At 42.1% G+C, this 25,436-nt stretch overlaps 2 protein-coding genes across 3 annotated transcripts in view; one reads left to right on the forward strand and one right to left on the reverse strand.

Annotated features, from left to right (window-relative positions):
* The window catches only part of LOC115180601 (pleiotrophin-A), a 41,769-nt gene extending 25,378 nt beyond the window's left edge, over positions 1–16,391 (forward strand). For both annotated transcript variants that reach the window (XM_029742817.1, XM_029742816.1), the window contains exons 2-5: positions 5,290–5,384; positions 5,725–5,898; positions 8,907–9,068; positions 15,509–16,391. In XM_029742817.1, coding sequence (XP_029598677.1) covers positions 5,291–5,384; positions 5,725–5,898; positions 8,907–9,068; positions 15,509–15,564 — 486 coding nt within the window. In that variant the 5' untranslated portion in view covers position 5,290 and the 3' untranslated portion in view covers positions 15,565–16,391. The remainder of the gene's footprint in view (positions 1–5,289; positions 5,385–5,724; positions 5,899–8,906; positions 9,069–15,508) is intronic.
* A 5,661-nt stretch (positions 16,392–22,052) lies between these two features.
* Positions 22,053–25,436, reverse strand: part of LOC115180074 (muscarinic acetylcholine receptor M2) — a 76,023-nt gene continuing 72,639 nt past the window's right edge. Inside the window, exon 3 of the mRNA XM_029741972.1 lies at positions 22,053–25,130. Within this exon, the coding sequence (XP_029597832.1) occupies positions 23,549–25,066 (1,518 nt within the window). The 5' untranslated portion in view covers positions 25,067–25,130 and the 3' untranslated portion in view covers positions 22,053–23,548. The remainder of the gene's footprint in view (positions 25,131–25,436) is intronic.

The raw sequence follows: 25,436 nt of genomic DNA on the forward strand, positions 1-25,436 counted from the left end.
GGATATAACCCCACCCACTTTGCCAAAGCACAGCCCCCACACCACTAGAGGGATATCTACAACCACCAACTTACCGTCCGAAGACAAGGCCGAGTATAGCCCACAAAGATGTCCGCCACGGCACAACCCAAGGGGGGGGGGCGCCAACCCAGACAGGAAGACCACGTCAGTGGCTCAACCTACTCAAGTGACGCACCCCTCCCATGGACGGCATGGAAGAACACCAGTAAGTCAGTGACTCAGCCCCTGTAAAAGGGTTAGAGGCAGAGAATCCCAGTGGGAAGAGGGGAACCGACAAGGCAGAGACAGGTTAAATGAAAATTAACCAATAAATACTGTGAAGTTGGCCATGCATTTGGATTTTGTTTTTGTAACAACGCAGATCTACAGACTGGAATCAAATAAATCTCTAACCAAAGAGAACACAGGCTTCAGTCATGCCTGTAAACCTGGCAGTAGTGCTGAGCCATAGTGCTTTTTGAGGTCGGTTTGGTTTCGGTTACATTAAAAATGAAAGGTTTTTTATTTCGGTTTCGATTCTTTGTGTTGAATGCTGTAACAACACAGAATAAAACAATGAATACAAGTCCCATGATGGTAGTGACTGCCCATTACTGCTTATCACTTATTAACCATCATTTATTCACATTACTTTGCTTTAATAAAATAATTCAATTCTTGTGTATATTACATTTGTTTTGTTTGATTACTTTCTTAATTCATTCCAAGTCATAATCTAATCTCTATAGAGCTGCTGCCTATGCTGTCTGACAAAAATCACTATTTTGTAGTTCTTCAAAGTAAATAATGCATGCTTTTATGACTGCTGAATACCAACTATCAATTACTTTGATCATGTATTTTCAGGTAGAGATACCGGGCCAAGCAACAGCTGCTCTCTATATCCCCTCACGATACCGCATTCTTGTCTCCTCCGTAGCAGGCATAAAGAAACATACATCGTTTCATACTGTACTGTCTTTGGAATCACAGACCGGACAATTAGATTATGGTCATTGTAGTTAATTACCATGTTTTACACGCTAAACTATGTAGAATATTGGCCTACTGGAAACTACAACTCCCTACTATATTGCACAGTTCAGGCTGGATCTGATTCATCTATAGAGATACTATGCAATTTGACTATTGAGCTCACAGAAAAAACTGAATGAAATAGAACTGATGTTGGTCAATTAGTTGTTTAAAAAACTGACAATAACAGATATGTTGGTTAATCGCTCAGCACTAACCGGCAGCAAGCCAACCTGTTACCTGGATGTCTTGTCTAACAAGCAAAGAAATTATAAGCTTCTTGTAGCAATACCTATTACCCAGAATGCATCACAAACCCTACCAATTACCTAATTGACAGTCAACTTCAATAAAGGTATGAAAAAGGTACAAACACATTCAGGTAATATATTCCACATGATAAATATCCCCACATCAATAAGAGTCAATAAATGTGCTTTTCATAATAAACAGGTGTTAATCAACATCTGGACATACATAATCAGGCAAGACTTTAGCTTATGTGACAGAGGACATTGGACAATAGTCACGAATATATTCACTCAATAAAATTGTATTTTTCAAATAATCTTTATCAAAAACGTTTGTATATTGTCCAGTACAATAATCTGTACTCTTATTTGTTTGGTAAATAAAACATTTATTAAAAAAATATCTATAAAAATGGACCATTTTGGCACCCAGCTGGAGTTTCATCACCCCAACTTTAAATCCCACTGTTATAGGGTGTCTGGTTGTGATATGAGAAGATATAAATCCCACTGTTATAGGGTGTCTGGTTGTGATATGAGAAGATATAAATCCCACTGTTATAGGGTGTCTGGTTGTGATATGAGGAGATATAAATCCCACTGTTATAGGGTGTCTGGTTGTGATATGAGAAGATATAAATCCCACTGTTATAGAGTGTCTGGTTGTGATATGAGGAGATATAAATCCCACTGTTATAGGGTGTCTGGTTGTGATATGAGAAGATATAAATCCCACTGTTATAGGGTGTCTGGTTGTGATATGAGAATATATAAATCCCACTGTTATAGGGTGTCTGGTTGTGATATGAGAAGATATAAACCCCACTGTTATAGGGTGTCTGGTTGTGATATGAGAATATATAAATCCCACTGTTATAGAGTGTCTGGTTGTGATATGAGGAGATATAAATCCCACTGTTATAGGGTGTCTGGTTGTGATATGAGAAGATATAAATCCCACTGTTATAGGGTGTCTGGTTGTGATATGAGAAGATATAAATCCCACTGTTATAGGGTGTCTGGTTGTGATATGAGAAGATATAAACCCCACTGTTATAGAGTGTCTGGTTGTGATATGAGGAGATATAAATCCCACTGTTATAGGGTGTCTGGTTGTGATATGAGAAGATATAAATCCCACTGTTATAGGGTGTCTGGTTGTGATATGAGAAGATATAAATCCCACTGTTATAGGGTGTCTGGTTGTGATATGAGAAGATATAAACCCCACTGTTATAGGGTGTCTGGTTGTGATATGAGAAGATATAAACCCCACTGTTATAGGGTGTCTGGTTGTGATATGAGAAGATATAAATCCCACTGTTATAGGGTGTCTGGTTGTGATATGAGAAGATATAAATCCCACTGTTATAGGGTGTCTGGTTGTGATATGAGGAGATATAAATCCCACTGTTATAGAGTGTCTGGTTGTGATATGAGAAGATATAAATCCCACTGTTATAGGGTGTCTGGTTGTGATATGAGAAGATATAAATCCCACTGTTATAGAGTGTCTGGTTGTGATATGAGGAGATATAAATCCCACTGTTATAGGGTGTCTGGTTGTGATATGAGGAGATATAAATCCCACTGTTATAGGGTGTCTGGTTGTGACATGAGAAGATATAAATCCCACTGTTATAGGGTGTCTGGTTGTGATATGAGGAGATATAAATCCCACTGTTATAGGGTGTCTGGTTGTGATATGAGGAGATATAAATCCCACTGTTATAGAGTGTCTGGTTGTGCTATGAGGAGATATAAATCCCACTGTTATAGAGTGTCTGGTTGTGACATGAGAAGATATGAATCCCACTATTTGAAATGATCTATGGGTGTTGGGAGGGATAGTGAGAAAAAACAGTGGACAGAACAGGGTTTGATTCAAGAATCAACGGTACGTTGATCTTTTTTTCTTCTGGCTCAATGTTTCCTGGCTGTTAGTCTGTCAGATTATTTACCTCAGTTTGGATCTCACTATGGGCCAATGCGGGTGAAGTAGCACCTTAGGAAGTCAAACCCACATTACTTTTCACGGGGTTCAGGGCTGCAAAAAATCGTAACTTTATCCCCAAATACAAGTTAAATATCATACGATATCCTGGGTATGGTACAGTATGCATGGTGTGTACAGCATCTGAGAACTCAGGTATTATCGATTGGGCTCTGCAGTAGTGGGGCCAGTAACCAAAAGTGTTGGGCCAGTAACCAAAAGGTTGCTGGTTTGAATATCCGAGCCAACAAGGTAGAAATTCGATGTGCCCTTGAGCAAGGCATTTAAGCCTAATTTGGTCCAGGGGCACTGTACTACTATGGCTGACCCTGTAAAACAACACATTTCACTGCACCTATCTGGTGTATGTGGAAATAAAAACATCTTTATTTTTTGTGTAAACGTTTACAATGGAGATGCATATGTAGCATCTAAAAGTCAAGTGTACTGAATCAATCCATTCATCCATTATGGAAAGTGTTGTCATTCTCTGAGAGACAGAAAGGGATTTGGTGTAAATATTTAATGCACAGCACCAGTGAGTGAAAGGAGGAACACTTGATTCCATTGCAATGAGTGGAACACTGTAGTCTACCCCTCAGCATACTATGCTGTCTGAACATATTGTACTGAACGCTGCAGGAGGTTGATATCCCCCTTTAACCTGTAGCCCTCCTCAACTACTCCTGGACTGTAACTCATCAGCAGACTGCTTATGAATCATTAAAGGGACAGACTTCTCCTTTGAGATGTCACAATGTCGTAGCTTCCAAAATGGGTTGGTTGCAAACCTGGAGTATGATTGGGGAATTTCTCAGAAAACACTTTAGACTTCGCAGGTTGTCTATTTTTTAGAAACGATCAAAGCTGTTGGACTAACAAGATTTTTCTCGGAGTAGAGAGAGGAATGGAACATTGACTGAGCAGTTTGACTGACACAAAACTGCTTCTGGCAAGAAAACAGTCTGTCTAAAGGGGTCCTCAAATCAAATCAAATGTTATTCTGCCTCTCAATTAATGTGGGTATGCCGTATGCTTCCACTGTTGGGGGTTCAAGCCCTGTATTGTAAGGGTTCAGATGAGTTAAAACTCAGAGTAGACTCATTAAATATAGATGCACTGAGAGCAGACGTGAATTCAACCAGTGAACGTTCTATTAACAATGGCTAATAATAAAATGAAGGAGAGAGTTTGAATGGCGTCTTTTTAAATTGATTATCACGTTGCCTACATCGCTGATAGACGTGGGGTGCATCAACTTCTGCAGTCTCAAACTGGAGAGGACTAAAAATATAGGGCCAAGTGCACCAGGGCGGCGGTAAGAGCCATGTCAGCTCATGATTAATTAAAATTGCCGAATGTAAATGATTTCCCCGCCAGGCTGTACCTTTTGCAGTAATTTGGACACAGTGGAGCATTTTGGCATCCAAGACGCTCGGTAATTGCTTAAATCTCACGCTGATTCCCCTTCTGTGGGTTTTAGGGTATCTCCAAAATAAACAGGGGGAAAGTGAAAAGAGGGAATGAATGCGCTAATTCCACCACCCAGAGTTCCCTAGCACAGCAGCACCCGCGATTAGAGCGGTGCTTCTCTTTATTGGGCCGCTGGGAGGCCGGAGAGCGTCTGGAGGGGAAACAGTTAGTCTATTCATAAAGAACATGCAAAAAAGGTTTATTTCTATTTCCAAATCATCTGTATCATTGTCTGACAGCCTATAATTTCCCCATGTCATCATACACGTCTGTAGACACAAGCACAGTGCAGCACACAGCAGCACATTGTGGCAAATAACAACCGTTTATTCCACAAAGAGCCTGAGCTTGCCTTCACCTGTAATTGTGAACCATACGTGTAAGTAGGGGCATGCTGTGTTTTTTTGTCAGGTCTGCCCCTTCATCTGAAGAAATGAGAGGGTGGTGAAGGGGAGGCCTTCGATGGAATGTCTCCCACAGAGTTACATATGTTGCTGTACTTGTTATTCCTCTGTGTCTGTTCTCCCTCTCTCCTAGCATGACAGGACAGCAGCACTGGACGCTTCTGGCCGTCATGGCCCTCCTGGTCCTCACAGTGACAGCAGGCGAGGGGGGGAAAGCTGAGAAACAAGGTGAGAAACACCAGCAGATTGGTAGCAGTCAGACAGACAGATGATATGTGGATGGAGAGGGATCTCCTATTACAGTACCTGCTACAAGGTATGAATGGTAATTTGATGTAAATCTCAAATCAGGTCAGATTTGTGTATAATACACTTTAAGCAGGGGGGCACACTGCAGACTCACAATGACAGATGCATATCTCGGTGCTTTATATATTTGAATACTTTGACCTTTCACGGTGGTAGTGTACCTCTAGCCTGGCCTAATTACAGCCCACATAATTATGTCCCAGACATGACTGCTGTAATAGGTTGGTGTGTGTGTGTGTGTGTGTGTGCGATCCTGCAGGGAAGAAGGAGCGTAAGTCGGACTGTGGGGAGTGGCAGTGGAGTGTGTGCGTGGCCAATGAGGGTGACTGCGGCCTGGGCACCAGGGAGGGCACACGCACTGGCACCGACTGCAAGCAGACCATCAAGACCCAGCGCTGCAAGATCCCCTGTAACTGGAAGAAGCAGTTTGGAGGTGGGTGTGTGGTCATGGGGCGCGGACTCAAAACACATTTACAATACAGCACGAACATGTCATGCTTTTATTGATATTTTTTGTTGTGTGTCCATGTCCATTAAAGGGGAAAACATTCTGCTACTCAATGGAGTAGGATTTCAGTTTTGCTTCCAATTCAGTGAATGGACATCCCCAGAGAATGATGGCCTGGTTCAGGAAATTACAGCCTGGGTGTATACAGCAGAGATGTGTGTCATCTCCAAACAGAGCATGGGCTACCTGCTACTTTCCCTACTTGCTTATAGAGCACCACTTACTCCTGATTCAGCTCACACTCAGGCTTGAACCCAAGATCTCTGCTTTGCTAGCACACGTGACCACCCACCTGAAGTGTCTTACCAGTCAGCGCCACATGAAAAGCTAGCTATTCTCTGGCGCAAGTGGGGACACTTCAGGCTGAGGAGTAAGGTTCACACATGCCCATATGCTACATGTGTTCACTGCCAAATTATAGGTACAGAGGCACACGCTTTTAGAGCACTCTGTTTTGAAGATCCCTGTAGAATTCCCAGAACAATGGTCCTGTCAACCCCTCCTCATCCCCCCCTCCGCTCCCCTCAGCCGAGTGCCCTGGGATTTCAGAGCCAGGTGACAGCGGCCCAAGCTTTTATCTGAGAGGAGTAGGGAAACGAGTGTCACAGCCAAGAGGGAGCTACGCCAGAGTCCAACAAAAGGAAGGGAGAGAGGGATGGAGGGATGACAGTCACACAAACAGACACACAAACACGCACACACACACACGAATGCAGACACATTCTTACACACAAGAACGGGGCATGGCTATCCTTTCCTGGAGCAGCCCTGCATCCTTGGGGGAGGAGTTTAAGGAGGACTGACTATAATGTAAAATAAGATCCTTAATGAAATCCAACCTGTAGACTGCTTAAACGTTTTCCTTCCATAAAGAGAATAAAAGATAAAGTGAGAGAGTGGAGGCCCTCTTTGAAAGGCAGAGAATGCCAGACTGTCTGTGTATGGGAAAGACAGATGGAATCTTCAGAGTGGAGAAACTGGGCAAAATGGAGCATAAAGGAGACAATCCGGTCTTGGCAGGGAAGTCCATACACTGGCTAATAGTTGGTGGTTGATAAAGAAAGTCCTGGGGCTGAGAATAGTTGGAATGTAAATATTTTTGCAAATATTACCGTTCTGGTGTTTTTGAGGAGAAGATCAGATTATTTAATGGATAAAACTAAAATTAATCAGACATTTTATGAAAAAAAGGACCTTTTCCAGTAAAAGAAAGGATGTTCCAGAACAGCAGCTCTCTGAGCTTGAGGGTCCAGGTCTTAATTGCTGATTCTAGGCCGAAAAATGTAATTACATTTAATTTTCTGCTTGATCAGCTGTATTAAACCTATGGGATGTCTTCTGGGTGCTACAATCACCATAATACAAGCAACCTGGACTTAGGGGTAAACGTAACATAGAAATTACAAATCTGGGACACTCAAATTAGTATGATATGCACCTGGGCTGGAATGATATTAATTTGTGGCTGTCCATCCATTTTGTATGATATGTTACAAATTACAATTCGTATGATATGTTATGAATTGCAATTCATATAATATATTACAAATCTGCAATACGTATGATATGTTACGAATTCTAATTCGTTGTGAATGTTAACTAGGTGGCTAAGTGGCTAACTCTAACATTAGCTAGGTGGTAGAGCCAGTTTGAGCTGTTCTGTGAAGGGAGTCGTACACAGCGTTGTATGAGATTTTCAGTTTCTTGGCAATTTCTCACATGTAAGCCTTCATTTCTCAGAACAAGAATAGACTGACGAGTTTCAGAAGAAAGTTATTTGTTTCTGGCCATTTTGAGCCTGTAATCGAACCCACAAATGCTGATGCTCCAGATAGTCAACTAGTCTAAAGAAGGCCAGTTTTATTACTTCTTTAATCAGCACAACAGTTTTCAGCTGTGCTAACATAATTGCAAAAGGGTTTTCTAATGATCAATTAGCCATTTAAAATGATAAACTCGGATTAGCTAACACAACCTGCCATTGGAACACAGGAGTGATGGTTGATGATAATGGGCCTCTGTATGCCTATGTAGATATTCCATAAAAAATCTGCCATTTACAGCTACAATAGTGATTTAAAACATGAACAATGTCTACACTGTATTTCTGATCAAGGATTAGCCCCTTTTTTTCAATTTTTGCCTAAAATGACATACCCAAAACTAGCTGCCTGTAGCTCAGGCCCTGAAGCAAGGATATGCATATTCTTGGTACCATTTGAAAGGAAAAACGTTGAAGTTTATGGAAATGTGAAAGGAATGTAGTAGAATATAACACAATAGATCTGGTAAAGACAATACAAAGAAAAAAACAACCGTTCTTTTGTATTTTCTTTGTACCATCATCTTTGAAATGCAAGAGAAAGGCCATAATGTATTATTCCAGCCCAGGTGCAATTTAGATTTTGGCCACGAGATGGCATCAGTGTATGTGCAATGTTTTAGACCCTATTCCAATGAACCATTGCATTTCTGCTCAACATTTTGTATCAAGACTGCCCAAATGTGCCTAATTTGTTCATTATTAACTTTTCATGTTCAAAATTGTGCACTTTCCTCAAACAATAGCATGGCATTATTTCACTGTAATAGCTACTGTAAATTGGACAGTGCAGTTAGATTAACAAGAATTTTAGCTTTCTGCCAATATCAGATATGTCTATGTCCTGGGAAATGTTCTTGTTACTTACAACCTCATGCTAATCGCATTAGCCTACGTTAGCTCAACCCTCCCGTGGAAGGGACACCGATCCCAATTATTCATGTTATTTTAATGGACAAAAAATGTACTTTTCTTTAAAAAACAAGGACATTTCTAAGTGACCCCAAGCTTTTGAACGGTAGTGTATAAACAGTAGGTATGTCTGTAACAATCCTGTAAAATGTGTGTTTTGTATTGTACATGTATGTCTGTTGTAACCATCTCTCTGTAGGTGAATGCAAGTATGACTTCCAGGCCTGGGGAGAGTGTGACATGGCGACGGGGAAAAAGAACCGGACAGGGGTGCTGAAACGCGCTCTCATGGATGCCACCTGTCCTAACATAGTGAGCGCCACCAAGCCCTGCGGCAAGATCCCCAAGACCAAGCTGCAAGGTAGAATGAGGGGGAGTGTGGGAGAGCATACCAGCAAAGCCATAGATTTACATATATAGTACATATATGTCTTTACCAGTACTGTATATCCTTAGGAATTTGAATGGTAAGCTAAACCCCTGCAAAGGGAACACATGTTTAGTGAATGCTTAACTTACAATACCAGGAAAGAGTGTAAGTACCAGTCAATATATCACTAGGCTAAAAATCTATATACAGTACCAGTCAAAAGTTTGGACACACCTACTCATTCAAGGGTTTTTCTTTATTTTGACTATTTTCTACATTGTACAATTATAGTGAAGACATCAACACTATGAAATAACACATGGAATCATGTAATAACCGTAAAAAGTGTTAAACAAATCAAAATATTTGTTATATTTAGATTCTTCAAAGTAGCCACGCTTTGCCTTGATGACAGCTTTGCGCACGCATTCTCTCAACCAGCTTCTCAACCAGCTTCCCAAACCATCTCAATTGGGTTGAGGTCGGGTGATTGTGGAGGCCAGGTCATCCGATGCAGCACTCCATCACTCTCCTTCTTGGTCAAATAGCCCTTACACAGCCTGGAGGTGTGTTAGGTCATTGTCCTGTTGAAAACAAATTATAGTCCCACTAAGCACAAACCAGATGGGATGGCGTGTCGCTGCAGAATGCATCAGACCAAAGGACAGATTTCCACCGTTCTAATGTCCAATTGCTCGTGTTTCTTGGCCCAAGCAAGTCTCTTCTTATTATTGGTGTCCTTTAGTAATGGTATCTTTGCAGCAATTCAACCATGAAGGACTGATTCTAGCTGTCTCCTGTGAACAGTTGATGTTGAGATGTGTCTGTTACTTGAACTCTGTGAAGCATTTATTTGGGCTGCAATTTCTGAGGCTGGTAATTCTAATTAACTTATATATATATATTTTTTAATTTAACCTTTATTTAACTAGGCAAGTCAGTTAAAAACAAATTCTTATTTTACAATGATGGCCTACCCCGGCCAAACCCTCCCTTAACCTGGATAATGCTGGGCGCCGCCGGTTGTGATACAGCCCGGGATCAAACCAGGGTATGTAACGATGCCTCTAGCACTGAGATGCAGTGCCTTAGACTCTGTGCCACTCGGGAACCCTTATCCTCTGCAGCAGAGATAACTGGGTCTTCCTTTCCTGTGGCGGTCCTCATGAGAGCCAGTTTTATCCTAGCACTTGATGGTTTTTGCGAATGTGCTTGAAGAAACTTTCAAAGTTCTTGAAACGTTCCGTATTGACTGACCTTGAAGTAATAATGGACTGTCGTTTCTCTTTGCTTATTTGTGCTGTTCTTGCCATAATATGGACTTGGTCTTTTACCAAATAGTGCTATCTTCTGTATACCACCCCTACCTTGTCACAACACAACAGATTGGCTCAAATGCATTAAGAAGGAAAGAAATTCAACAAATGTACTTTTAACAAGGCACACTTGTTAATTGAAATGCATTCCAGGTGACTACCTCATGAAGCTGGTTGAGAGAATGCAAAGCTTTTATCAAGGCAAAGGGTGGCTACTTTAAAGGGTGGCTACTATAAAATATATTTGGATTTGTTTAACACTTTTTTTGGTTACTACATGATTCCATATGTGTTATTTCATAGTTTTAATGGCTTCACTATTATTCTACAATGTAGAAAATAGTCAAAATAAAGAAAAAGCCTTGAATGAGTAGGTGTGTCCAAACTTTAGACTGGTACTGTACATGGTTGGAGAGCACAAAATTACAAAGTTAAAGGATCCATTTTAAACACAATAGTCAATACATTGGAGAGTGAATCTCCATAAATGTGCGGAAGCGTTGGAAGATGATATTACTTTTGGGTAATTAAACCGTCAGAAAAGGACCATTTTCACCTGCTCCCTTTATGCTTCATATTTAAAGCACGTCGCCACTTTCAGTCAACTTTTTTCTTCCTTTAACCTTGCTAACGTATATTTATTAGCATATTATTTGGCAGTACTTTCACAGCTCACGCCGATGACATCCTGCTGAAGACGCCACATCCTGCTGAATGATTCATTCTGCGATAGTGCTAGACTTGTCAGAGATTCATGTTTAATCCAGCTCCACGATGGTGGAATTAGCCCCTTCACTGAGCCTAAAATGTTCAGTGGGAGTGATTTCTATAAGTCTTCAACTAGGGTGAACTAAGGTAAATACAAGTATTGAGCAGTCAAGTATGAAAATGTAACGCTGCATTCTCTCAGTAACTGCCAGTAGACATCTAGACTCACCCATTTAAAGAAGACAACAGGAGACGTCAAGAAACATTGATTTTTCTCTTTCAATTATGTAAAGCAGTGAGACTGAGATGGTCATGTGAGTTTGTCCAAACAGAACTATTGATCGCAGAACGTGACATGCAGGGATTGCAGATTGTGGTTTTAGTTGGCATTTCGCCCAACAGACATTATAGATTTCTAATGTATTTAGTCTTGGTTCATTTCACCTGTCTGATACAACGAACTAAATGAGTATCTTAATAGAATAATGATATTTTGATAGCAGTTAAATTGCATATTCAATATTTAGGTGAGTCACAGTTAGCCCTGTTTGTCTAACTACTTCATTCAATGCGCTGATGAACATTGCCATTCATCATTCATCAAACCGTGTTTAACATAAAAAAAATGTTGCCATTCAGTTTGTTATAAGATTTATACCTCATGTCCAAACTTGACAAAATGTTCCAAAAGTAAATCAGATGAATACTTCAGTTCAGTGCTCCATCATTAATACAGTGACAGAATGTTACCAACATGTAGAAGACAACACAAAGATTTTCATCTATTTTCCCCACATAAACTGCCACTTGTCTGTTATTTAGCTGATGACTCCCACTGTTAAAACCAATCAAGTGAGAGCAGAAGTTGTTTAAACATCGAATGAATGCTGCACGATGTTGCCAGTAAAGGACTCATGGGGCTAGTGTGTACATTGTGTCCAATCTGACTGCGTTTTGAGAAGTAGGCTACAGCGGTGATATGTTGAGAGTGTGAAACTGGAATCAGGGTAGATTTGGCAGCAGTAATCTGCTATATGAGAGGGTGTGCCAGAACAGAACAGACTCTCCAGGAGCGACTGGACCAGAGCCTCATTGTGTTTCAGGCAGGCTGCTTACAGTTAAGACAGTTTTCCTGCTCGAGGACAGTGAAAAACACTCACCCCTGTCAATCTGATTGTGATTTTGGGTTCAATTCAAGTTTCCCTCGCATCCTAATAACCTGGGAGTTAGGGAAATCAAAAGGGTAAAAAGCTGGTAAGACTGTAAGACTCTCACTGTGACAGAAAAAACATGTCAGATTGACAGTGGAGTGGAACCCCTGGCTTGGGTAATGGCTCTCGAAAAAACTACAATATCTTTACACATAATCCGAGCAAAGCCTATTTAGGATGTCACATATAAGGAATCTGATCCAAATTAAAAGCATATTTGTGATGGTGTATTTCTTCGGTGCACATGTATTTCAGTGACAGAAATAGCAAGGTGGCACACAGAAATAACATTATTTCTTCAGTGATTTAACATTTAATCGTAATCTCTATACTGTGTGTGTGTGTGTGTGTGTGTGTGTGTGTGTGTGTGTGTGTGTGTGTGTGTGTGTGTGTGTGTGTGTGTGCGCGCAAGCACATGAGCAGGATTGCATAGCACTGTACCTGTATGAATGATCATATACTCCCAAATGAATCCTGTGTGATGGAGGCCAGTCCTGTTTTAAGTCGGGCCTACTGCCCTGGGGAGGGTGAGAACCACAGTGTGAAAGGAGGGAGGGATGACGGTGGAGAAGAAGAATAGAGAGAGTTGAAAAGAAAGACCTGCTATCTGAGAGTATGATTTCCCATGTCTGCCATTTGACAGATAAGCCCTGGTAAGCTAAAGGGTTACTGGGAAACAGAGAGGCTGACAATGTTTGTGTGTGTGAGTGTGTGTGTGTGTGTGTGTATGCACTTGCCTCTGTGTGTGTTTGTGTGCGTGTGTGTGTGTTGGAAGGGGATTCCAGGCCAGTCAGAGTCACAGAGGAGGGATCAGAGGACTTGTAATGAACCCCGGCTACAGAGCGAGGGACTATCTCACTTCCGGCTGGGGCCACCATATCCACCCAGTCATATTTACAATTCTAAACAGCCACCTTGTCTGCTGCTGCCAGGAGCAATGGAGAAAACATCTGTCAGGCCCATAGTCTTGAGGAGACAATGCAGCAAAGCAGCGAGGGAGCGATCTGAGATTCAGTGTCAGCTTCTCCCTTGTCTAACCTCAGGTAGAGACGGGCCCCACGGAATGAAATGGAAAGGCTGGAAAACAGAGAGCGACAGAAATGAAGCAGAAATGAAACATTATGAATACCTGTAGAATTCTCCTCGCTCCTTACTCAGAAGAATGAGCAGGGTAGCCACAGTGGGGAGCGGAGAATGTCAGAGATGATTTGGGGGGAAACAAAAGGCTTTATAGTGATGAAAACCCTGCGGCTGCCGTCAAGGAGTTGTTTTGGGGCCGGCGACGGTTTATCATTCCCCTGAGAAGGGCTGTGTTGTTGTGTCTCTGTGTACAAGAAAGCCCATTCAGACACAGAATTCAGTCTTATTGCACTCGGCCTGTTTCACGGTATCCCGGTTAAAAACACATTCTCTCCGAGCCGCTCTGATTATTATGAGTCTGTGTTAAAAGTGCGGTGGCAGAAATGAGAGCGGAGAGAGTACACAGTAATGTGCCTATGCAGCAGAAAGCACTCCGGCATGGTGAGAGCTCCAATCTCACAGACGGGGCTCGCAGAGGGAATGTGATTCTCTCTGTCTCCCTAGGGAGCCAAATGTGCTGACAAAGGCACAGGCAAAAACACAGTTAAACAAATTAAAACCGGCCAAACAAATGGAGCGAGGAGCAATTTTCAGTGGATTTGTATGAACACCCACGTCCCAATCTCCAAACTCACAGAACTCTCTCGGCTTGTCCGCAACACGTATGCTTATGAGAAATGTATAGATTAGATAGCTGGTCCCTGGGACGTTGACGTTAGCATTATATTTGAGGAGGATTCGAGTGATTGCACACACATTATGCAAGTTAGTAGCACAGGCAACATCTGGTAGGCTATCATCAATCAGTTAGACACTTGTGAATCATGAGTCATCTCTAGGTCTGTGCAGTGGCCTGATGCATATCGACCCTTCCAACGGGTTCATTTATACCCACTTATTAGTGATTTGTAAATTCTATACACGTAAGTAATCACTACTTCTGTATTTACCGATGGATTGCATGTTTGTTTATCAGGGATAAAACATTAGCATGGGGATGATTTACAATACTTTATATGCTGATTATCATCACATTCTTCACATTAATGCTCCACTGCTGATAGGATGTTTCACATAGATTACTAAAGGGCATGTGAAGGATAAGGAAATGATTCCTCAATGTTTACATGACTTTGTTCATGTTTAATGCTGATGGCTTATTGTACTGTACATGACCTGGCATGTTACTGCATATTGACTAATGCTGCATCGGTGGTGAGTAGATCGATTCATGTGCTGTAAATTCAAATCCAGTTTGAATCGTTCTAATATGTTGTAGTGGAGCGGCAGCGTACAGTAGTATTGATGGAGTGTTTGTTTATGTTGAGGACGTTTTTCTCAGATTAGCTGGAGAGGGTGGCAAGGCTTTCATCAACAAACTGACGTGGGAGGACCTTAAATTAGTGGCAGGTGGGAACTTGCTTTAGATCAGGTACAAAACAAACAGGTGTTGATTAGCCAGTTGACATTCTCATCTGTTACCGCCCACCAACAACATCCCACCCTGTAATCTACAATGATAGGAGCTCCTGGGGAAACAGACTTTAGATGAGTCCTGCCTTTTCCTTGTTGTTTACTTTCCCCCTCACACTCTTCTAAACGCAGACAGACAGACAGATAGACAGATAGACAGATAGACAGGCAGACAGACAGACAGAATATATGTATGGAGGGTGTGTGTGGGGGTTATGTTGCTCCTGTTCATCAGACCAGAGAGGGGGGTATGGACTGTGGTTCCTGTCACAGCTGTCAGGTACTAAAGCCACTCTTGTGGGACGATGATAAAGCACTTTTCATGTTTGTCCACATGCACAGTAAACCTGCACTCCTCAGTCCAGTGGTAGGATTAGCAACACACCCAGGGAATGAGTGAGCGAGACAGGAGCTTGAAGTGGAGTGCCAGTTAAGGCCCAAATAAAAATAGCAAAAGATATTCCCTGTTTGATGACCAATGACATGTTCTACTAAAACCCAAATGGTTGATGATATCTGAAAAACTAGCAAATTCACTTTTCATGGAAGACTGAAAGGCAGGTTATAATCTTCAAAAACCTGACTGCAGGGTAAGTGACAGTAGACATGTAGATTCTAACCTGATGCCCACCTGTTCTTGCAGATGCCAAGAAGCCGAAGCGGGAGGGGAAGAAGAGGGAGCGCACCCTGATGGATTAGTGGTGCATCATGGGAAGCAGGAAGTGGAAGTTGATGCTTATACTGCCCTATCTCAACATGGTTCCTATTTGTTTGTCCTGTAGGTTTATATGTATTTCTTTCCTAATTTCTCATAGGAAAATCTTGTAGGGGATGTAATACTCTGTGTGAATAATGCAAATTAAGCATTTCTTACTAAAATGCTTACCTTAACATTTTTCAGGGTCATTGTTGGAAAAACTAAATATATTGGATTTTTGTTCATATTACATAACATCCTTTTTGTTTGAGGTGACAAAATTATTCTCAAATAAAACATCCTTTCTTGCATGTCTTGATTTAAAGCAGCTTCAAGTTAAAACCTCATGTCATTACTGGGGTTTTAAAGGTTATTTTGCTGGTTCCCTCAACAGCAAAATTGCTAACAACTTTTCTAACAATTTGAGGGAATACATTAATAAGAAACATAAGTACTCATTGATGTAAAGGAAATTCCTTTTCTAATGTTATCTACAGTGAAAGATGTAAACTATTGTCAGATGACTGTATACATTAGATACTGTACAGTTGTTAGTGTGTAAGAGGTTGTGTCAAGTATTAGTTCTGGTCCTCCTGCTATTATACCTCACTTTGTAGTTCCCCCGCTCTCCAGTTGAACTCTGAGTAAAACTGTTATTGTAGTTTACAACTTGACTTGACCTGTCCTAATTATCGATTACATTTAAAAAAAATAAAGTTTGAAATGATGTCCAAATATGTGTAACGTTTACTCACACTGATTGAAGTAATTGCATGTTCATATGAAATTATGGAGGCTTAATATGAAAGCTAAATAAAAACCTAATATGTGTAATTTCCAATTCCGACCTAACAAGTGATACATTTCTCCACACCACTATCATTTCAATAATCCGGACACAAAATGCCATGAAACATTTTTCATACATTTTATTTGAATTCATTTAAAAATTGAATATGACACCATAAATCCACTGAATATGGTTAATATTTTACAGCTTCATAAGTGAGTGGCCAGTGATATTAACACTCAGCTTCACTGTCCAGAACTACTAAACAATCAACTAATGGCGCAAAGGAAATAACTAACATTATTACTGTACATTAGGGGTGAGGGAGTATCATATTAGGATAAGGGAGGGTGAGAAGGGAGGGGAACATTCAGATAGCTATTAAACATGTGTAGACCTATGTACATTTCAACTGTACCTCATCCAAATGACGTATAATGTATACTATAGAGATATATACAATTCAAATAATACGTTTTTAACAGACACTATATCGACCGTATTAGGAGCCGTGAGCCACAGTGGATGAGAGCACAATGATTCGATTTACATACTGACGCAACTGAAAAATGAACACCCTGTACACTCGTAAGAAAAAAAAGGAGCTATCTAGAACCTTAAAGGGTTCTTCGGCTGTTCCCATAGGAGAACCCTTTCAAAGAACTCTTTTGGGTTCCAGGTAGAACACTTTCCACACAGGGTTCTACGTGGAACCAAAAAGGGTTCTCCCTGGAACCAAAAATGGTTCTCCTATGGGGACAGCTGAAGAACCTTTTGGAAGAGGGTACATTGCTATATATACATTTTCCACAAAATAGGTTTTTATCATTTGTATTCTGTTTGTCCATTTGAAGAGATATTTCAGTGAAGTCACACCTACAATGGTTCAAAATGGTTCATTCCCTCGAGACAAGACTTAGAATATGTTTCAATAACAATTCCCCCAGATATCTGGAAGAAGTCCAGATGTTTCCAATACCACACTGCATGTTGTAGCAGCTGGTCTCACAGTTTCTCCCTACGGTCAGTCTGTGTCCCTTTTCACTCATCACTCATTTACAAGTTGAGACAAAATGGATGCCGAACACACATCAGCACTTCATTGTTTGTCAGTAATGGATTTTTTTCTCTACAGATTCAGCAGGTTACCACTTGATTCTCCTCTTCGGCTGATCGTCAGTCTCACAAAGCCCAAACATGCAACAGAGTAAAAAAAAGTGGGACAGTTGAGTGTACTTTAGTTCAGTTTTAAATGTCACACGGCAGTGGTCCGTTCTCTAGAAATCATTCTCTCAGAATTGCATTTGTTTTCTCATTCACTTAACGATGATTCTTTCTTTCCCACCATAATATTGTCACTCCAATAAACACATGTTCAGTCTGGAAACAGTACTCATCTAACACATACTGATACACTGTTCAATTCTAGATTTTGTACAACAATATAATAGATATAGCTTTATAAAACGTGATACAAAATGTACAGTATGATGATCATGTTGTGTTTACATGTGTTTAGGCAAAAATAAATGTTTGTCTTGTATCTTTGTCTTTCAGAGTGTGTCTTTGGAAGCCACTTGCTTTTGAGACACTTTTCAAACAGGGAATGTGAGGTGAGGACAGAAACAACATTGTTTGTTGAATCCTTTAGTGTTTCTTGCCCCCCTGAATGCAATGTGTGGTTTGTGTTTCTATGGGGTTGTCTTTATTTACAGATGCCACTTGGTGCTTTGACATGCTAAGGGTCTCTTATAGAGCAAAGCACACACACACACACACACACACACACACACACACACACACACACACACACACACACACACACACACACACACACACACACACACACACACACACACACACACACACACACACACACATTCTATTGTACACAGACAGACAGACACACACACATAAACATCATGCCCACAGGGGCATATGCCCCATCAGATTTGTCCTGTTTAATTAATATATATATGTGTGTGTGTTTGTGTGTGTTGTTGTCGTTGTTTTCTCTGTGATACTACTAGCCACCTAGCAATTCTATAAAGTTGGTTTTAGCTAGCCCAGATAGGTTCCCAATCTCCCGACCTCATAAATAGCTACCATGAAGCCATTTCAGGCTATCAAGTTAGATTATCTAGCTTGTCTAACTATCTTAGCTGGCCTGCCTGCTGGCAGTGTTGGTAGACTTTATAAAAGCAAGCAATAACTAAATGAACTGAATAAGACACACATTCCTTTCAATTTTTTACCCAGATTTTAGCAGAGATGCAGAGAAGCATATTTAGTTTCTTTAAAAAAAGAACCACCAGTCAGGAGGATACAGACAGCTCAAGAAGTATGTTAAGATATGCAGAAAAAAATATATATTTTGACATATAATTAAACATAATGATTATGGGTCTAGATTGCAGAAAAAAAGCTGTTTCAGGTGATTGAAAAATGCCAAATTAGCCCCCCTCAGGACCACCCCCCCAGCCATCTTCACATAGATTTTTGGGGTGCATAACACCCCTGCACACACACACACGCACACACGCACACACACACACACACGCACACACACACACACACACACACACACACACACACACACACACACACACACACACACACCCCCCCACACACACACACGCACACACACACACACACACACACACACACACACACACACACACACACACACACACACACACGTGTTAAAATACCGTCCAAACCTCCAAGGATGAATTCGATTAAATTACATGTTTTCCCCCTTTTACTAAACCTATGCCTTCCACGACCACAAGGAGAAAATAAACATTTTAGGCTTTAGAAGATCTTGTGCTTTTCTACATCTATGACCATCTAACAAAGATTTCATCACCTGAAAATATAAAACATCAATTTAAATATCAATGAGCAATTATAAGAATGGGTAATAAGTAATAAGGCACTTGAAATTGCTCAGTATACAATGTGGCGATATATTTGTCTGTTCAGATACACTTCACATTCCACATCGCCTTGGAAACATGGCTATAAGTGGCAGAAGCAGCCCAACTATCTCAACTGGAAACAGAGACACAGGATGTTCCCATCTCAATGGGTACTAACCCTCTGCTCAAGAACAGACCAGACAACACAGTAACAATCTAAATAAATACTCTTTCACACATTTGTGATGTACTCTATCAAAACATCACAATTCTAACTAACTGACTAACTAACTAACTACTAAAAAAAAAAAAAAAATCTAATCAACCACAATCATACATTTAGGGAGAAATAAATCTCCCTAAAAAGGTTTAGCCCTTTGAAACAAGCCGTGTGAAGAGGAGCCCAGCTAGCTCAGACGGCACATGATGATCTGTTGACGCCATGGAGACAATGTTTATGTGATGAAGGGGACAAGTGAATCCACTCAATGAGAAATACACCCCACCACATGGACAGAGAGCATGTCCTGTTGTTACAGTATGGTAATAAAAAGTCTAGCCAAAATCCATCTGAGAGTTACTGTACTCCATCACCTTGTTTCCATCATTCTCTAGACTATACAGTAGCGTGTGATTCCTGAAGGACGTGTCATTTATTTTATGGAAACCTTTGGCTGACCCTGTCTGAAATGGCTGACAGTATCCGAACATGGTACCTAAGATGTGAGAGCCTGTTGTGTATCCTGTGAACGACAGGCCGCCTCTCTGCAACTGTGACTACAAATGCGGGCTTATCGGACCGTACAAAGTGGACAGCGCAGGATTTCTTTTGTCCTGTTAGTCAAACAATATGCTGTTGACGGGTGAGGAGTGCTAAAGGGTTGTGAGCTTTCCACTGTGTCTGAAAGCACCTGAAAGAGCATTCCACTGAGACGCAGTGAGTGACAGCCATCTTGTCTGGGGGCGGTGAACCCTGTCCCTCCATTGGTGATAAATGGCTGTCACTTTCCGTCAAACACCCAGATAACTGTTCTCAAAAAAGACCCAGACCACCAGTTGTGTTGGAGAGCACTTACTTTCCTGCTGGTATCACTCAAACAACAGCTTAGCCTGAGCTGAATCAGACGTTCCGTTCTGGGAAGCTAGGAGGCTCTTAGCAACACCAACCACTGAGACGTGTGACAGATGACACCCAGACATGGGTCCACTTATCAACCTGACGGATGGCTGGATTGTAAACTTGGATGGATGCCTCGCGCACACTGCTGGGCTTGGGCAGTCGAACAGATTGACTGAATTATACTTTGCCAGGCTTCCAAAGGACAACCTGCATTTAAATAAGGAAGATTGCAAGGATTCAGAGGATCTTCATCCTCTTCCACTTCCTTTGCCATTACTATTTCCATTAAAAGCAGAATTTATTAATAATTACTCATGACCTAAATGTTGTGTTATTTTGACGCCTCTAGTGAATTTGCAGTAGGTTGCGTTGTCTTTTATCTTTACAATATTGGGGGCGATGTTAGTCATAACAATGTCATTAAGGGGGAGGAGACACTGGGGGACAATGAGAGAGAGAGAGAGAGAGAGAGAGAGAGAGAGAGAGACAGAGAGAGAGAGAGAGAGAGAGAGAGAGAGAGAGAGAGACAGAGAGAGAGAGAGAGAGAGAGAGACAGAGAGACAGAGAGAGAGAGAGAGAGAGAGAGAGACAGAGAGACAGAGAGACAGAGAGAGAGAGAGAGAGAGAGAGAGAGAGAGAGACAGAGAGAGAGAGAGAGAGAGAGAGACAGAGAGACAGAGAGAGAGAGAGAGAGAGAGAGAGAGACAGAGAGACAGAGAGAGAGAGAGAGAGAGAGAGAGAGAGAGAGAGATAGTAAATGTAAATATGATGTTCCTTATGTTTCATGGGTCTTTAAACAATGCCCTGATATAGGGGACGTCACAGTCACACAAAACGGGATCAGGAGCAAGTGGGACACTAAGTGGGACAGGAGGGGAGGGGCTGTGTAAACCGAGCGCGTAATAGCCAATCTTTAATCTCCAGTAGGTGTTCCACATCATTTTATAATCTGATCAGGCTCATGGTGAGTTTCCATTAAAGGCCTGTCCCATATCTGTCTTTAAGGAGACTGCCTTAAGGGGCTGCTCAATGCTGGTGTCATTTTCTGTTAAGCCCCCCTAGCAACCAACGTGGCGACCATCCCATGGCTGCTTTATGTTCATTGCTTAAATTGGAATACATTAGCATGTTAGAGATAAATGGACTGTGTTGGAGATCAGCATACGGTGTGGACAAAATGTATGGACACAAACAGTATGGCACAAAACCATGGGAATTCTAGTGTCGTATTATTTCTAACGTCATTAGACTGTGATCTCAAACACACATACATAAACAGTACATATATTCATGTGATGAAACACGCACACGCGCACACACACACACACACACACACACACACACACACACACACACACACACACACACACACACACACACACACACACACACACACACACACACACACACACACAGAGATGAATTAGTACATCTAACATTGAGTAGCCCTTATAATTCACAAGGCCATGGCCTGTGATTATTGGTATTTAACCCCATTCCGGGGTAACAACAGAAACATGCACTGAGATAACCTCTAAATCTCCACGATATGACACTCTATCAATCACTCTACAACCTTGGTAACCCCTACTCAACGAATACAAACCACCTCTGACGACAGCAAGACAAAAATACAATCCTCTTAAATCTTTCTCTTCGTTATCAGTCAGGACTGACATACAACAGGCTCTTGTCACAGGCTGTAACATCTGCAACATAGCGGGATCGAATTATGTTGAAAATCCTCTCTCAGAGGAATATCCAACTCACCCCTGGAAAAGCACAAGATCCCTTCCAGTATAATTGAATAGGCTTTGGCTCCAAGCCCTTGCCAACTGCCACCTCTGAATGAATTTACAAGCTCCAAGCATCAACATACTTTTAGAAAACAGGTTCCAAAAGGGTTCTGAAGCTGTCCCATAGGATAACCCTTTTTGGTTCCAGGTAGAACCCTTTTTGTTTACAGGTTTGAACTCTTTTGGGTTCCATGTTGAACTCTCTGTGGAAAGGGTTCTACATGGAACGCAAAAGGGTTCTACTGGATCCAAAAGGGTTCTACCTGGAACCAAAAGGGGTTCTCACAGGGTTCTCCTACGGTGACAGCCAAATAACCCTTTTTGGTTCTAGTTAGCGCCTTGTTTTCTAAGAGTGTAGACTATCTGACAAAAATAATATCTTAATATACAATCAAATAAACATCAAATTCATCATGTAATGAATTGTAAGAGATCAAATCGCTGATCATCTAAAATGATGTGGAAAACAAATAGCAAGCTAAATAATGTAATTGAACATTGCCTTTTTGGATGTATTTTTAACATTATCTATTTATTTGTTTACTCATGACCTTTTTCCACCTGTTTCTTTGGTGGGAAGAATCTACTTTTTCAAACACGTTTCCTAACCTCAGTCCTACGTTGTGGTGAGAGGTGACCCTGGCCAGGCCTGGTCTCTGTCCTGCTATGCCCTTCAGGGGCCACTTATGGTCCATCCCTGGAGATAGGAGGGCTCCCAGCCATGTTACTCAGTCGTATATGAACATGCCAGAGAGGCAGTTTAGACAAGCTGCTCTGCTGTGTGTGTCGCTAACACAGAGTGCCACCGGCATACAGATAACAGTTTGTAGTATGTACTGTATGTCCTTGTGCTGTCTTTACTGGCGGACATCTCCACTGAAACTGTGTGATGGATCATTCTGTCACGCTCAGACAGATGCACGCACACACACACGCACACAAACATTTACATTTGGCGTATACATTGATATATACAGGTTTCTTTTTTTTTACACTGAATTTCAAACGGGAAGTTTGTGAATTCAGTCAGCCCTATTTTCCCTTAGAATTCGTCTTGTGCAGAGCTCTCTATCCAACTGTCCTTTTCAAGTTCGGTCTATTTGTTCTTCTGCCTGTGCGCTTCTTTGCAAGTCTTATGTCTCAACAGTTGCATCACAAATCTCATTCATCAGAGCCAAACCCAACATGGCTGCAGGATACAAGTTCTCTTATGAGCCGTAGAGTAAAAACAAAGGAAAGGGACCACATCATAAACCTCTCTCTCTCTCTCTCTCTCTCTCTCTCTCTCTCTCTCTCTCTCTCTCTCTCTCTCTCTCTCTCCACACACACACATGCACACACGCACACTCGCATCCATATTCATCTAGCTGACCTAATGTTTTTGTATTGGCAGAGGAGGAGATGTTTGAATGTCTTTTTGAAAGTGACATTGCAGAGGGCATAGCAGGCGGGGTTGATGGTGCTGTTGATGTAGCACAGCCAGTAGCCGATAGTCCAGACCGTGCTGGGGATGCAGCTGGAGCAGAAGGTGTTGATGAGCACCATAACATTGTAAGGTGTCCAGGTGGCCACAAAGGCCACCAGGATGGCCATGATGGTACGGGTCACCTTCTTCTCCCGAGATGGTGGGGCTTTCTTCTTCTTGGGCGGCTGCTTGGTCATCTTCACGATTTTCCGCGCCACATGGTTCTGCTTCTCCGTGGCGGGGACGATCTCCACCGTGGCGTTGGAGGGCGTGTAGCAGTCCCCCTTGGGAGAACTGGTCTTAATCTTGATGCAGGTGAGTTTGGAGCCGCCTGCCTTGGCCCGGTGGCGGGTTGGCTGCTGTACGAGCTCGGCGTTGCAGTTTGCTCTGGATGGCACCGCTTCTTCTTCTTTGTGGTTGGACGCAGCTACGCTGCCAGATGTCGAGTCGTTGGAGCTCTCTTTCTCCTCTCCGTGGGCACAGTTCTCCCTATCCCCGTCCTCACCCTCCATCTCCCCCTCTCCACCTGTGGTGGACGGGCCCTTGCCGTTCTGCAGTTTACCTTCGTGCTGGTTGGCCACGTCATCTGTGGCTTGGGTCGTGCCCTGCTCTGTGTCCTCTGCTGTCAGGTTGTTGTTGATGGGCTTGGCAGTACTACTGCCCCTTGCCTGCTCGTGGGTCAGGGCCTCTGGGTTGGGCCCTGACGGCTTCCTGGTCTCTTTCTTCACCCGGCTTTTACTGGCTATAGAGATCTGTATGTAGAGAATGACCATGATGATAACGGGCAGGTAGAAGGCTGCGATGGCCGTGCCGAAGGTGACTGCTGCATTAGAGAAGAACTGAATGTAACACTCCCTCTCAGGCACTGTCCGCCCGCCCACGATGAACTGCCAGAAAAGGATGGCCGGGGCCCACAGAATGAAGGACAGGACCCAGGCAGCAGCAATCATCATCCCTGCCATCTTGGTGGTCCTTTTGACAGGGTAGCTGAGGGGCTTTGTGACACAGAAGTATCTGTCAAAGCTGATGATGAGTAGGTTCATGACAGATGCGTTACTCACGACATAGTCCAAGGCTAGCCACAGATCACACACCACAGGCCCTAAGGGCCAGTAGCCAATCACTATGTATACTGTGTACAAGTTCATGGAACACAGCCCGATGATTAGGTCAGCACATGCAAGGCTGAATAAAAAGTAGTTGTTGACAGTCTGTAGGTTCCTATTGACCTTAATGGAAAGCATGACCAGGATATTTCCAATAACAGTGACCAGGCTGAGGGACCCAGCCACCAATACGATGAACACCACCTCCACAGTCTTGTATGGGCTTTCGGGTTCAATGGCAGGCCCTGCGTCAGTGCCTTCTGAGGCATTCCAGTAGGTGAAGTTGGTGACATTGAACATCTCCATTGCATCTGGTCTTGGGGATGTTCTTCTACTCAGTTGGAGTTCAGGCTTTGAATCGCCTTTGCACCTATGGAGGGAAACAGAGGAAAACAATGGATTAGATAATTAACGAGCCTACATGCATCCATCAAAATTCTAATTTGGGGAAAGTACTGAAAAGTAGGGCTACTTCCACACATATAACATCATTAACATGTATCTTTATTTAATAATAATGAATGTGTGCGACAAGGAGATTAGCGGAGATGTGCTAGGAAAACAAAGTTGTTTACAAACAACGACGAGAGATTGTCAAGTTAAAACAAGACAGTGGTATACTGCTGGTGGTATACTGCTGTTGAAAACAGGCCTGGTAAACATAAACTATTGTAGC

This window comes from Salmo trutta, chromosome 40 (genome assembly GCF_901001165.1).
Source record: "Salmo trutta chromosome 40, fSalTru1.1, whole genome shotgun sequence".
Taxonomy (NCBI): domain Eukaryota; kingdom Metazoa; phylum Chordata; class Actinopteri; order Salmoniformes; family Salmonidae; genus Salmo; species Salmo trutta.